This window comes from Athene noctua, chromosome 2, assembly GCF_965140245.1.
Source record: "Athene noctua chromosome 2, bAthNoc1.hap1.1, whole genome shotgun sequence".
NCBI classification, from domain to species: Eukaryota; Metazoa; Chordata; class Aves; order Strigiformes; family Strigidae; genus Athene; species Athene noctua.
The window spans coordinates 97,952,193-97,967,413 of NC_134038.1; the positions used below are offsets into that span (position 1 = coordinate 97,952,193).

The window sequence follows — 15,221 nt, forward strand, 5'->3', positions numbered from 1 at the left end:
CTTAAGCTCAGAGCCCATATGTAAGGGTGTCAGCTGTCTGGCTGCAAGGGTTGTAGTTAATTTTTATAGAGCTATTAAAAAAAAAAAAAAAAAAAAAAAGGCTAATTTTACAAACATTTACCACCATTGTAACTAAAGAGGAAGAAGTACACCTGGTTGTAAATGAGTAATTTGGGTTTTTACCATGTCTGTAGCAGTTGAGTAGCTTCTTAGAGAACAGACATTATTCCAGTAATGTGAGAGGAAATGCTCGTTTGTTTGGGAAGCACAGCTGAACTTTTACTACAGTACAGCATTCAGTTTATGGTTGAGATCCGAGTGCTTGCTACAGCTAGAACCGAAAAGAACTGCATCGTTGTGTAAGCTTTAAATGTCTTTAGAGGTGTCGCTGAGGTTTTTGGCTCACACTTACGCCACTCCCCCCAGTGCTGCTCAGCACTTGCACAGCTACAGGTGCTGGTATTACAAAATGAGATACTCTGACCATGAACCAGGCTTAACAGGAGCACAAAGGCTAACTTCTGTTTTCATGGGAGTCTTACGTAGACTTATCTGGAGATCTTACATTTCTATAAATAGAAAATATCCAGCAACTAGACTTCAAAACCACACATGTAAGCTGCTGTTCAGGTCACCTCCAGCCACTGTAGCTGTGGAGAGATTATATGCAATTATGTGTTTCCAGGTGTCTAAATCTGAAAAATGCCATTAATTTCAGTTCTTTTCCTTGGCTCTATCACCTGTCAAGCACTCATCCTACAAACAGAAAAAAGTTGCATCCTCAATGCAACTTGCATTAAGAGACAAACTAAAAGCTAGTGTTTGCAAAAGCACAATGTATACCTGTTTACAAGGACAGGCCCCGTGTTCCTGAATTGTAATTTTTTTATTTACCCGCTCTGGAAGGCCTGGTATTTTTCTACAAGGTGAGATACCTTCCCTTAGAGCCAACTGGGTAGCAATAAAGTTTTATCTAAGGGTGTTGCTTTTCCTTTCCTCCCCCTCATCTTGAAGCCTAGTTTCTAGGTCACTGCTATAGTATGTAGAACAAAAGTTCTTTTTGTGTTCATGCTGAAATTGTAAATAGGCAACGCTCAACCTAGAAGGGATTTTTTAGTTAGTTCTGGCAGCTTTAGCTTCTGGCAGGCTGACTGCCATGCCTGAACTTCTAACTTCAGTGAGTACTCAAATCAACAGTGCAATTCCTTGTAAGAACAGTTAAGTGATATCTCTGAAGTTCTGTTTCAGCTAAACATCTTCAGGTGGTCTGAACATCCAAAGGGTGCTTTATTCAGCCTTGCTTCTTGCTCTTCAATACTTCAACGTTTTTATTTCAGTGATGCATGTCAGTAACATTGCTCTAGTGCTAATGGTACATTTAAGACACTCATCTTTTGTTTGGTAAGAAATTACTAATGTAAAACAATAGTAACCCTCAAAATGATGAAGTCTCTACGTATCTGTATTGAAGTACCTCAAAATCAGGTTTCTAGCTTGAGAAAGATATTTTTGAAGCAAAAAAGTACAAACATTCTGGAGAGGTAACTGATGGGAAAATCATTCTCCCAATATTAAGCAGTGGCTTTGGTCCTGAAACATCATTGTAAGTGAAAAACGAACACATAAGAAGCACATTATATTTATACACAGAACACCACCACTTGTCAAAATTAAAAAATTGCAGAATATTAACACATTACTGATTATTTCACATGAAGACGAGACAACCAAGCTCTCAAACATTTCTATTATCAGTCAACCCTTGTCCAAAACTGAAGGTAGGGTGAGAACTTCAACCACTGAGCAGTAACTTACACCTCAGAGAGGAACACACAAAAACTAGGCTCTAGAAGAATTCCAAACTCTTACTCAAATTTTAATAAAACATTAAACATTGCTGCTTATACTCCCTTCCCAATATACTAACAGAATGAGAATAAACAAATTAAAGTTATGTAATCATGCAAAATATTAGGCTTCTTTATTCAGTATTTAAGTTACTCTGAATATACAATTAGCCAGAATTATGAAGTGAAAATAACCAGTATTTGTAGTTTTTACACCCATAACACAGTTTAGTTAATGTTTTCTGCATGCTCCTGAAACACATTAGGGTGTTTTGCTTGGTATCTATGCAAGAATAGACGAGTGCTTTCACTCCAAACAGAAGCAAAAAAGTTACCTTTCATTGGGTGAAACATGGTATGGTCTGTACTGTTCATAGCTCCAAAATTATTTACACACACACACCAATTCACTAACACTGCAGCATAACATGCCCTTCCCAGAGAAAAAGCAGCTATTATTTCACCTCTTTATTAGCTTTGACATGTGAAATACGTGACAACGCTTGAGACAATCATGCAAATAACTTTTCACAGCAACGTTCTGATAAAATACTAAGAGGTGAGGGAATATGATCAGTGTAGCAATACTAAGGGGCATGAGAATCACTGCTCATCTCTCTCTACACAGATGGCAACTGAATTAACATAATTTGCCTTCCTGTCTAATACTGCAGTACTCTTCCCCTCAGAGTTTATCATATGACTTAGGCAACTGCTTGGAAAACAACCTGCCAAGATCCAAAACTGGACGAGTGACATTTCTTTTAGGGTGGCATATTTCTAGGGATTTGCTTCCCACAGAGAACAGCTCCTTTCTGCAGTTAAGACTGACACTCATCAATTGGAGGTTAATACTTCCAGGTTTAGTATGTATTGTTTCTCCCAAACTTCTTTGGCATTTACAAAAACTCCAATACTTTGAAGGTAGCTGCTGGCATCATACTGGAGCAAAACATTTTCTTTAGCTTCTGAATCAGTTCCCGTTTAATTTGGGCAAAAGGTTCTGAGAGACACCTCAATTTCAGTTGTGGGGTAGGTCTTTGTTCACTGGGGGTGGGAGGGGATGTTCAAAACCAGTCTGGAAATCTCATCTGTTGGTATCATCTGACTCCATTTCTTCTTACCACAATAGTTCCTGCTACGATATCATAGGCTGTTCTGTTGTGCTGGAAAAACAGCAGTGTAATGAATGCAGGAAAAAAGGAAGCAATAGAAAAATTCTTGATCAAAGCTCGTATTGTGGACCTGAAATAGAATAAAACATTCAGTGCCTTACTTTCATTTTTCTGCTTAACTTAGTAGTTAGTTTACTTTGAAGTTTAGTGCCTCAGTTTTGCACAGCACAAAAATCAATCTCCAGAGTTCAGAGGAGGCTATTTTACCACCTAACCTGAAAAACATTCACGTGACTAAACAATTGCTATTTTATTCTTAGATCACAGAATCTAACAATAGGCCTTGCAATCTAATTATTGCAAAGGGCAGTGATAAAGAAATGGCGTATTTTCTTCCAAATCACACATTTTCCACACTATTAACCTGAAAGAAACATGCCTGAGCTAAGAGCACTTACGTTGTCATACTGACATTAGAAGATGGAATGACTAACACACGGCTGGGCGCAATAAGTACAGATGTATCGCATGTCACAACTCGGAGTCCAAGCAAGAATTTCCCCGGGGTTGCTCCACCTGCTCCCCAAATACAGATTATCTGTAAAAGAAAAGTTATTTCAATTGCACACAACGCCATGTTGTTGGCTGGTCTAGCAAATTTGGTCTTCCTCAAAACTATGTGAATGTCATAAATTCAACGTAACGCAAAATACTGTAAAGAGGATTTACTTTATAGGTGTGATAGATGTTTTTTAAACATTTATTCAACAACCGACAAGTATTAATTATGGAAGTTAATGTTTAGGAACAGTTACCTCATAGAAGCAGACTAATAGCCTGTAGATGAGAGCTACTATCATCATTTTCTGCAAATCTTCCATGGACGTATCTTCATCTATTTCTTCTATTATGTAATGCATGGCAAATTTAGAGATGTCCCTGTACAAGATAAGACTGAACTTTAAAACCATCCTTCTCCCAGTACCTATGTTACCCCTTTAATATTAGAATTCACTCCTTCAGTTCTTGTATTAGTAAAAGAACAGAAGTTTCTTGGCTTCTCTGATACTAACAACCAAGGCATTAAAACTCAGAACACTAGGCTTCCTTCTGAGCTGCTGCCTAGTTCCTTTCAGTCTTTGTCATTAAGAAAAGATCATTCCTTATTACCACTTTTGCACAATGGTGCCCCTGGGTAGTGAGCCTCTGAATTGTTCTGAAAATTCTCACACTTCTTGGGAGATAAACAAGAGATTCTGCATGCGATCACCAGTAAAGCAGACACCTTGGCATGCAAGAGGAAGTTCTGAACTTCAAGCAATTGAAACCGTCAGGTTTTTACTCTAACAAAGCTATGCAAAGCATCAATTTTGAGTCAACTACGTATTTTCACAAGATAAACTCTACATTCTTATCTGATACCTGGAATGGGCATACTTGCAACATGTAATTAGGCAGACTTTTCACTAGCGCATGTTAAGTGAGAATTACTACTCACAGTAGAAACATGCAGTCCCACTTCAGAACAGAACACCTATATTTGCACTACCTGCCCTCCTCTTTATTCAGACTCAAGGATCAAAATAGTTAAGGAAGTCAAAAATAGTGTGGCACAACCTGCATTTCCCTCCCGTACAACCTTGTCCTGAAGTCTGTCTTCAGCCTACGAGGGTGATTTTTTTCATGCCAACTCCTCAGCCCAACCTCAAGCATACCACATCTCATAAGCAAAAAACCTAGAACATTTCTCTGAAGTTCCTTGTAACCAACTCACTGGCTCTTGCAAAAGTAGTAATATCGAATATCCTATAAATTAATTGAAAAAGATTCCCTCCACCCCCTTCACTACTTTTCAGAAGCAATAGTTCCCCATCTTTCCAGTACTTCATTTTGTATCATTCTCAGCATACTAAAACCAAAATGGAAATACAAGCTGTCAGGTCAGAATTGGAGGTTTTGGCAACTAAATAGAACTGAAGAGTCTGGCATTTTAATTACATGCTTATCTGAACAAAACCCACTGATCATTTATATTAACAAATTACTGATTTGGATTTGACACTCTTCCACACACACCTTTCAAGCAGCTGTTTAAGGTCTCTGAAAGATGTTATCTGTACAGTATCAGTTTACAGACAGTCAAACCTTTGGAAGGTTCTTTAGCAGAAAACTTGGATTCTGAAATGTTTGTACAGTAATGGACTTACTGACTACCCCAAGCTTTCATCTCCTAATCAGACCAAAATATTTGATTACACCAACCCAAAGCAGAGGAACTAAATGAGCTATGGAATAAGATATCGCCAGTTAAAGCATCAGATAAAGAAACAGTCTGAGATAAACTATTACATCCAAGTATAAAAATGCAAAATGAAGAATCTTTCAGTCTAGTGTACAGCTGATATACACGATGCATAATCATACTTTTTAAGATACCCAACTTATGCCCAGCAAAGACTGCAGCATTCCTAGCAATCAGGCTGTATTTTAAAAGTACATAGACATCTGACATGCAGGATGTGATTTGTTGTTGTTGTTGTGGGTTACCATTGTTTTGGTCACAAATCTAAAACACAGCACAACAGGAGATGCTAGGAAGAAAATTAACTCCATCTCAGCCAGATCCAGTACATTTTTAAAGGCTGTTTAAAAAAACCAAGTTTGTCAATATTTTTCTTTGAAATTTTTAAAAATCTTGCTATTCCCCCCCCCCATAATACTGCAGGTCTAATCTATCCTTAGTAAAGAGTTTGTGAGCCTATGAAGACACCTGTACAAATTCTATTTCCATCAGCCAACCCCAAATCAGGAAGTATTTAAAAAGGAGGTTAACCTAGTGGTGCTTTTTCCTGAAGTTCTGACAGTTACTAAGTGCCATCACATGCATTAGCATATCATATATGCATCATGACACCTCAAAGAACAAGAAGAGCTTAAAGCTGTATGTAACAAAGCTTTAAATTGTTCAACTTACTTTATTCCACTGAGGTGCATAATACTTAAAACAATGGTTGCCTTTATAAAGAACAGAATAAAAAAATCCACCATCTCTGCTATGAACCTGTGTGCCAACGAAGGGATAATGAACTCCCGACCTGTAACAGAAATAGTTAACATTACCCAGATTTTACTGCACAAAGTTCACACTATAATCTGAAGAACATTTCACCATTAATCTCATTGCAAGAACATAATCAAGATCTTGATCTCAGCTCACATCATCTTTGAGAAAACTTCTAAAGGTGTATGAATAAAAAATGAGCTGAATTATGTAAATCAAGTTATAAGAACCTTCTTAAATCAGACACTTTCAGAACTCTGAGTCCCCTCATAATTAGAACTACAGAGAAAATCCCACCCCACTAAAGAACAAAAGTACATTGAAGATGCATCAATTTCTGTGTTCTTTCGTTTAGAACAGCCTCATAGAGATTTCAGTAAATCCGAGGGTTCAGATAAAAGGAAAACTAGATGTACCACAACTTCTCTATCACTCAACAGCAAGGCTTCTGTAGGTACCGAGTACCAGCTCTCTGAAAGCAAAACAGCCTTTTTTGTCTCCAGTCAGACCCAGAAACAGGAGCAGATGAAAATATTAGTCATGCTTGACATAAACACTCCTGTAGACTAGTTATTATAACAAAGCACAGCATGATGCACTACCGCAAGGCAGAAAATGTATTTAATTGGCCAAGTGCACATCAACACAAAGCAAGTGGTCACAGTTACAAGCTGATAATGCTACCTCGGATGATAAGTGCAAGGAAAATATCAAAAAGTATCTTAGTTTCCAAGGAATAGAGTTGCAAAATAATTTCATCTGGACCCACCTACCCCTCTACTTCCCAAACATGACACTCTCATGCCACCAGCAAGGACTCACATCAAAATTTAATTTTGAAATACCCAAGTGCTAGTAGATATAACTTGTGGAAAATAGTGACTGCCTTTGTTAGCGTTTCTGAGAACACCTACCCCCCCCACACAGGGAAAGGAGAAAAGGAAAAAGAGGAAAGCAAATGGTTCCTCTCCCCAATCTCAAAAAATGGCATGGTTTCACTTACAATAAGCCTCCACACTTCAACTATGGAGACTGATACTGCCAGTCCCAGCCTCACAAACTATGCAAACTAAGCTGAGAGCCCACAGCACGTGGATGCTTTTAAAATGGTTAAGTATAATCAAGCAGTGATTAGGTAAGCGCAGGTTCTTATTTAACATACACTGGTTGATATATCTTTGTTTCATACCTGTTTTACCGATAACTTTGCATCCATAATATCAAGTAGCATGACTGTTACATATATAATACTAAGATGGATTCAATTCTCATTGTCAAAGCATGTCCAAGTTGTCAATTAAATTCTAATTAAAGATTCTTCAGCTAAGGCAGAAGGGACCATAGCCAGTCTCCCAATCCTGGCTTGTGTATAAGCACCAGACAAAAGCATTCATTGGTTCTGTTAAAAGGAGCACGTTTGCTTAAGTTCGTGGTACAGTTTCATTTGAATCTGTTAGATTCAATTAATGAATAAGGAAGAAGCGAAGTGGGGATAAGAAAATGAGTATTCGAATTATGTTAAACTCCATTACATTAAGAAGCCTTGGCAACCCCTAGGCTCTGGCAGACTTCCGCTGCAGCAATTTGAAGCGTTCCTCATAACAGAAACCCATTATTTTGCCAGGGGTTAATATCTGTATGGCAGGGACAGCCAAATGCAACATGAATCCATCTCAGCTCTTAAGTCAGGGATCTTATGTTCAGCTAGTAATAAAGCTGGGTTTGCACCGATCTGCCACCGGGCATCTAAAACCTGGAAGCACTTTTTGCCCTCTCTTTCCCAGCAGAAGAGCAGTAATCTGCAGTAAGGTGGGGAGGGGCAAGGGGAGGAATCGTGAGGACTGTCCAGAAAAAGCCTGTTACTGCCCAGAGTGCTGTTAATATTTGTGCCCTGACACACACCTGCAGGCAGACTGAACTTTAAGAGGCAGTTACCAATTCCACTTCTTGACATCCCAGTTTAAAATCCGCAACATTAACATAAGCTGTCACTTATTTCAGCTTACATAAACGCACTGGGCTGTAAACTGCAGTGGTGTAGGGAAAGATCCATGACCTGCCCTGCTGAGCCTGCTGTGCAGGCAATGATCTGCAGCAGAAAAGGAGCCATAATCACTTTAGTTGTTCCAGATACATCCATCTGCAATCTGGAAACAAAGCACCAGCACCACAGTCTTTGTTTAGAGTTATATCATATTTGACCTACAGAGTTCCCTTAAGAAGGCCAAGTGTTGCAACAGCATTTAGCATTACATAGTAGCCACGTTCACCAGCATGAAAGGCTATTCGTGCCCTAAATTACCTTTAACATATGGAATCAGTTCCTGAAGAACTAGTTAAAAATCCAAGAATCATGTCAGTCTAGCCTTTGTCCATATCTTCTGTTTCAATGACAGGCACTATCTGTTTATAAGCAATCTATAACTCAGAATCAGGGCACGATTAAATAAAATACTACTTCGTGTTATAGCCTTGTTTAAACAACATTTGCTCACAGCCCCATGAAAGAAGCAAGTTCAAAAGCTACATTCCCTTCCCTTCAAAAGAAAGAAAAAGCAACTGAAAACGTTCTCCCCTCACACCCAGCCACTGAGCTTATAAAAAAATGTTACAGACCAGTAATGCTGTACTTTGCCCTGCAGAAAGAAAGGAGATCTGGCTTTTCTCCAAAGTTCTTCAGCAGTGTTCTGCTCCACGGTTTTCTACCATTACTCAAGGTGCTAACCAGACACTCAGGAAATGTCACCTAGGTGCTCCTCGACTTGTGAGGAAATGTTTGTGCTCCAGGCTTTCTCTCTGATGTGACCGGAGCAAGTTTGTCTTGCTCTCGAACAAATATAAACAGAAGCACTGCTATACACAGCCTTCAATATTTATAGCCCTAGCAGACTTTTGTTTATCTCGGGTCTTGCTGCTAGCTTGCCGAATGTAAGCCTGTTTTTACTTCTCTGCTTCAATTTCATTAAGTGACTTTAAGGACCAAGAGCCCACTAAAACTGATAAAGTGAGTTTAGATTTCATCATCCAAACAGCCTACTTACATTACAAAGCTTGATGCATTACAAGCCCACGATCACAAGTTTTATTGAAAAAACCCAACCCCAACCTTCTTCATATCCATGAAAACGCCTTACAAGCGCTAAAGCTACACGCCGTACACCCAAGACAACCCTCTCAAACCTGCTTGCGGATTAAGTTCTGGATTTACAAACTCGGTATTTGAGCTGTCCCCTTTTACAGGGCACAGCGACGCGCCCGGGTCTGCCGCCCTCAGAAGCGCAGCGGCCCTCAACGTTGCCAAACCCCCCGCTTCCTCCCGGAGACGCCGTTTCCCAACACGGCGGCGGGGAAGCGGCGGAGACCGAAGGCGCCGCGGGCAGCAAGGCACCGGCCCCGGCCCCGCGCCCACCCGCCCCGCACGGCAGCCGACCAGGGACTCTGGCCCCACCGGCCGCCTCCCCACGGGCCAGGCCGGCCGCTCTCCCCCCAGCCCGGGCCCGGGCCCCGCCCGCCCCACTCACCTGCCGGCCGCCCCGTCTCCCTGGGGGCGCCGCTGCCGCTGGAGCCGGCGGCGCTGCTGGAGGCCGCCCTGGGCAGGGGGGCCAGCCTGCCCGCCGCTCCCGGCCAAGCGCCGGCGGCGGCTGAGGCGCGGGGCCCTGGCCCGGCGGTGGCCGCGTGGGCTGGCACCGGCGCGAAGAGGTAGAAGGGGCTGTAGTAAGCGGCGGCGGCGGCGGCTCCGGTCGGCGGGGAGGGAGGGGGCGTCGCGGCGACGCGGGGGGGGCCGGGGTTGGCGGCGGCGTTGCTGGCGTTGGCGAGGAGCGCGGGCAGGCAGCCCTGCCAGCCCAGGTACCCGCAGTACGAGTCCCAGAGCCACTGGTGCACGCGCCGCGCGTACTCCGCCGCGCTCAGCGGCTTCGCCCCGCCGCCCTCGCCCCCAGCGGCCGCCGGAGGGGAGCCCGGAGGGGAGCCCGGCGGTGACGACGCGGCGGCCGCGGCCTCCCCCGCTCCGGCGACGCCGTCGTTCCGCTCGCTGTCGCCCTCCGCCATCGCTGCCGCCGCCGCCGCCGCCCCAGCGCCGGCCCGGCCCGCGCCCGGCTCCGCGGCGGCCTCCGCCATCTCCTGCCTCCCCTCTGGCACTGCGTGCCCTCCCGCAGCGCGCGTGCGCCGGGGCGCCGCCTCGCCACTCCCACGCACGGCGGAGGGAGCGGGGGAAGCGGCCGAGCGCTAGGCGGCGGCCCGAGGCGGAGCGTACCACCGCCGGGAAAGCCCTTCTGCCGCGGCGCCAGGAAGGAACTAACTGCTCTTTCTCTCCCCGCCCCGCGGGAGATGGTATCGCCGAGGCAGGGGCGCGCTCTGCCCAGCGCGGTTCCAAGCGCTCTCGAGGTAAAACCGGCCCCGGCGGGGGCGCGGCCCGGCGCACCGAGCGCGCCGCAGGGCTCTCCCGGCCGCGCGGAGGGCGCCTCGTTTCTCCTCAGCACAAACGCCGGGGTTCCCCGCCGCCGGCTCCTCCGGTGTTGCGCCGCCCGGAGGCAGCGCGGGGAGCGGCCATCCCCTCAGCGGGACTGGCGGCGGCGTCCGGCCCGTCTCCCTCCCTCCCTCCGTCTCGCCGGCGGCCAGACAGCTGCCCTCCGGCACCGCAGCCTCCTCCTCAGCCGAAGGCCCAGGCCCGGTTTCGTAGCCGGACGGCGACTGTGAGAGCGGGCCTCAGGGGGACTTGCTCCAGCACGTTGTGCTGAAGTGTGGAAAGGGAGTCTTCATCTTCTGTGCCAGCCTTCGTTTTCAAAACGCTCCTCTCTGAATGTGCTTGGAAGGGGGGGGAAAGCAGGACGAGATCCGCCTCTCACAGTCTGTCCCTTCCCCTGACTTCTGAATTTGGCCCAGACCACAGGTAAATTACTCTTAATAGGCCGTGGTGGACGAGGCGATAAAGCCAAGTGAGGAATAAGGCATTTGCCTTGCAGCCGGGCAGCGTTATCTGTCCTTCCGCGTACTGCCACCTGCGGTGACAGCTGCTGGTCCTGGCCTCTCGCAACTTTCTAAACACTTTCTCTTGACTAATAGGAAGTGGGTTGAAATTGTTCGGAGAGAGAAAAAGTGTTAAATTGCTCTTGTGTACTACTACGGTTTGATTTTGTTGTCTAAATGTTGCATTCTTTTCCATCTCGCCTTTCCCATCTTTTTCTCTTTCACATTCGTGTTCTTTCTGTGCACCAACGCTGACCAAAGAACCAGGGGCCCTACAGCAAGTTTAAACACAGTTGTCCGAGTTAATTTTTAATATTTAAGGTTCCTGTGTACTATTAAGCATCTCAACCAGACCACAAGTTCTGTGCAATACAGATGTTAACGCAGCTCCATACTGAACGAACTAGTAATCTATACTGTAAACATGGAGTGTTTCCCAATTTTAACACAGCAAATAGCACAGCTGACAAAACCCAGAAACCCCTCCCTCTCCCTGCCAGACTAAACCAAAATACATTATTTTCCCATGTAACCCTAACTCATTTAAAAAGTGAAGTTTCTGCAGAGTGAGTCTCTCATATAGCCAAGCTGAGGTGAATTGTCAAAGTGCTTGGGAAATAACCCTCACCACCTTAATTAAATGCAGTTATGTTAGGTGCTGGTGCTCATTAAGTAGGTATAGCTCTAATTACACTGGCATGTGTTTAGTTCAAGACCTGGGTGAAATCAACATGCGTAAATCATTTGCGAAACATAGTAAATTTGAGGATGATTAGGAAGGACAATGAAGAGTTAAAGAAATGAAGGAAAGAAGGAAGGTAGACAGACAGATGGGTAAGTGTGTAGAAAAAAACGTGATCTTAAGCCAGCGAATAACTCCTAATAGAAAAACTAGCTTGGAAAGCTGACAGTAAAAGTAACATAACAAAGCTTCTTCATTTATAATATTGCAGTTCTTCCTTCATCAGCTACAGTCTATTTTTTTTTTTTTTTTTTAAATTGGATTTTCACCACAAATGCTTGAAGACCACAGTGCCAGGGTTTTTTTGTGTGTGTTTTTTGTTTGGTTGGTTTTTGTTGTTGTTGGTTTTGTGTGTGTTTGTGGCCAGAAGTTTTTCAAGCCAGATCAGAACTTAAGGTACAATTACAAGATCTCACTGGCTTCATGTAATGCTGCCAGTCCCATGTAAATTTTAGGGTCACCAGCAGCATTACATAGGCATAGCCAGTTAGAACTCACTATGAGATTATACTGGGTACTCAGGGTGAACCTGAATCGCTGACTGCAAAGAGAAGGGGAGTAACAGGTAATAGAGACAATGTAACATCTCTTCATTCCCAGATTTTTCAGGCCTTAAGTTTCCATTCTTCTGCCTTTAAAAAATAACCCACAAATTCTGCCAGCATTCAGTTTATTCTGTTCTGTGATGCATATGATAAAATCAACAGGGCTTGCCAGTGGTGGGAACTCACATTTTAGACTTTGGGTGACAAAATCTTGGGTAGTTCATTGTACTAGTTGATGAAAATAAGTGGTTGAATGTCCTGGCAGTTAAATATCCTCTTCTCTAGAAATGAGATTTAGATGATATGTTTTGAAGCAAATCAAAAGAGGGAGGTAAACACCTGAAAGCTGATACTGCAATAGTTAAGGTTTAAGGAGAATCTGGAATCCCATCTTAAGCTCTTTAAGCACAGGTAATGCTGGAAAGCCTGATCTGCCACTCTTAAATGGGGAATCTTTTATAATCAATAGGAAGTAGTAGAGCACCAGTCTGCTCTAAGTCTCCTGTTGTTCAGAGGTACAGAGACGTGTCTTTGCTCATTTTTGATACATGTTCTAGCATCTTGTTTAGATGCAACTTCAGGTATAATACAGACAAAACCCCACATAATCCTAGTGGTCATGCTTGATAAAAAGGCTATAACAAATCAGCTGGGGAAAAATGAACTTTTCCTCTTTTATCTTAGGGTACACAGCTTTTTAGTGTGGTCGCCTGCTTACCGGTACTGTCTGATTTGGGAGTTGTGTGTAAATATGTTTATTTGCTGTTTACCTTGACCTGGTTTGAATGAAGAGTTACCAGACAACAGCTTTATTCAGGAGGGTGGCACTCAGAAGCCTTACCAGTTACCTAATTCTTTAGTGTTGCCAGAGAGGAAAGACAGTTGTGCCTCTGTTGAACCAGCACTGGAACTAGGGGTTTTGAGGAGAAGAGTCTTTGGTGGTCAGTGATCAGGCAGGGTTCCTGGCATGCAGCAAGACTTAGGGAAGCAGGGTTAAGCCTAGGTCACCACTGAGTTTTGGGTGGTGGAGAAGGAGTGTTCTTCTACAAAAATTTGGCAGCCAAAAAGATTTTTTCATGATTATTTCCATCATAAAGAGGGAGCAGGTTGTTCTTTTCTGGTAGTCAGAACTTTCCTGGGGGAGTGTTATTTATGATTTTTATTAAATGACTGCTTCATATATCAGAGGCCTGTCTATAGGCACCTTCTGAGGGCAGTTAGCTCCTTGTGGGCAGTATTTTCACAGAAGTGGGCCCGGATCACCTCCAGCAGGGGAACTAAATCTGTCTTGTATGTTCTTGAGAAATGCTCTGCTTGCTAGCGTATCGTGTAATCGAGTGAATGTTACCTCCATTTGTTTGGAGGCAGCTGCTGCCACATTTTAGAAGAAGCCCAGTTGAACTGCGTGTCAGGAGAGTGCACTAAGGGTGCATGCTGAGTTGAGCTCCTGAAGGATTTCAAATGGACAAATCGCTCGATCTCTAGGAGAGAAATGTGATGCACAGGTTTATGAACATACATATAGTACAGCAATCTTGAAGGAACTCATGCAGGTCCAGATACATTGAGGACTCGGAAAGAGTAAGAACAAGAATGATTTGTCTGGATTTGTCTAACTGTGGCACTGGGAAGTCTTAGTAAGTGCATATTCCCTAAGACACTAGACAGATTTCTGGTTTTCAAATGCAGACTTGAAATTACTTACTCTTTTATCTTCAGTAGCTCTGTTAAATATTACTTTTAAGTTCAATCATTTTTTTTTAAATGTGCTTTTAATGGAGATATGCTTAGCAGTGTTCAAAAAACCCCGAAAGATCAAATTAATCATTGGTAACAAGTAGTTGTTTTTTCTTTCTTGTTCATCCCCATCAAACCTTCTCCTTTTACGAAGATGGTAATTTCAAAGTCAAAGCAATCTTTAAATATTTTTACAGTGACTTTTAGAGAGTAGAATTTCCCAGTTCTTTGACAAACTGCACACATGTCTTTTGTAAATACTATAGTCCAGCTTTTTTTCATTAACACCAAGAACTTGTGAGGGCCTGGGCCTCAGCTGGTTTCTGCCATCTGGTGGATACATGGAGTCACTACCTCAATACTTATAATCTCCACTAATTCTTAGTAACCAATAATCTAAATAATTAAGCAAGTATCACAGAAGGGCTGAGGTTGGCAGGGTCTTCTGGAGGGCATCTGGTCCAAGCCCCTGCTCAAGCAGGGCCACCTACAGCCAGTTGCCCTGGACCATATCCGTGCGGCTTTTGAATTTCTCCAAGGAGGGAGCCTCCACCACAGCACTGAACAACCTGTGCCAGTGCTCAGTCACTCATACAGCAAAAAAGTGTTTCCTGATGTTCGGAGGGAACCTCTCCTGTATTTCAGTTTGTGCCCACTGCCTCTGGTCCTGTCACTGGGCACCACTAAGGAGAGCCTGGCTCTGTCCTCTTTGTACCCTCCCTTGAGGCATTTATACACCTTAACAGATCTCCCCCGACCCTTCTTTTCTCCACGCTGAACAGCCCCAACTCTCTCAGCCTTTCCTCATAACAGAGATGCTCCAGTCCCTTCATCGTCTTCATGACCCTTTGCTGGACTCTCTCCAGTATGTCCATGTCTCTCTTGTACTGGGGAGCCCAGAACTGGACACAACACTCCAGATGTGGCCTCACCAGTGCTGAGCAGAGGGGAAGGATCACTTCCCTTAACCTGCCAGCAATGCTTCTCCTTCCACAGCCCAGGATACCGTCAACCTCCTTTGCCACAGGGGCACATCACTGGCCCATGTTCAACTTGATGTCCACCAGGACCCCGGGTCCTTTTCTGCCAAGCTGCTCTCCATTTGGGCAGCCCCCAGCATAAACTGGTGCATGGGGTGGTTGTTATGCAGGTGCAGGACTTTGCAGTTCCCCTTGTTGAACTCCATGAGGTACTTGTACAGAGTACTTC

The 15,221-nt window shown here is 44.0% G+C and overlaps 1 protein-coding gene across 1 annotated transcript; it reads right to left on the reverse strand.

Annotated features, from left to right (window-relative positions):
• Positions 1–1,951: 1,951 nt before the first annotated feature.
• Positions 1,952–10,182, reverse strand: FAM8A1 (family with sequence similarity 8 member A1). The gene is made up of 5 exons (XM_074899706.1): positions 9,545–10,182; positions 5,937–6,057; positions 3,778–3,901; positions 3,421–3,560; positions 1,952–3,092 (listed from the first exon to the last, which is right to left on the reverse strand). The coding sequence occupies exons 1-5, from the start codon at positions 10,137–10,139 to the stop codon at positions 2,948–2,950; spliced, it is 1,125 nt and encodes a 374-aa protein (XP_074755807.1). The 5' UTR covers positions 10,140–10,182; the 3' UTR covers positions 1,952–2,947.
• Between the last annotated feature and the right edge of the window lie 5,039 nt (positions 10,183–15,221).

Excerpts from the sequence above, each read along its gene's own strand:
- FAM8A1 (XM_074899706.1), bottom strand. The coding sequence starts at position 10,139 with ATGGCGGAGGCCGCCGCGGAGCCGGGCGCGGGCCGGGCCGGCGCTGGG. Across the intron at positions 3,902-5,936 it reads ATGCACCTCAGTGGAATAAA|GGACATCTCTAAATTTGCCA; the intron begins GTAAGTTGAACA and ends TATCTTGTACAG. Across the intron at positions 3,561-3,777 it reads TATTAGTCTGCTTCTATGAG|ATAATCTGTATTTGGGGAGC; the intron begins GTAACTGTTCCT and ends TTTCTTTTACAG.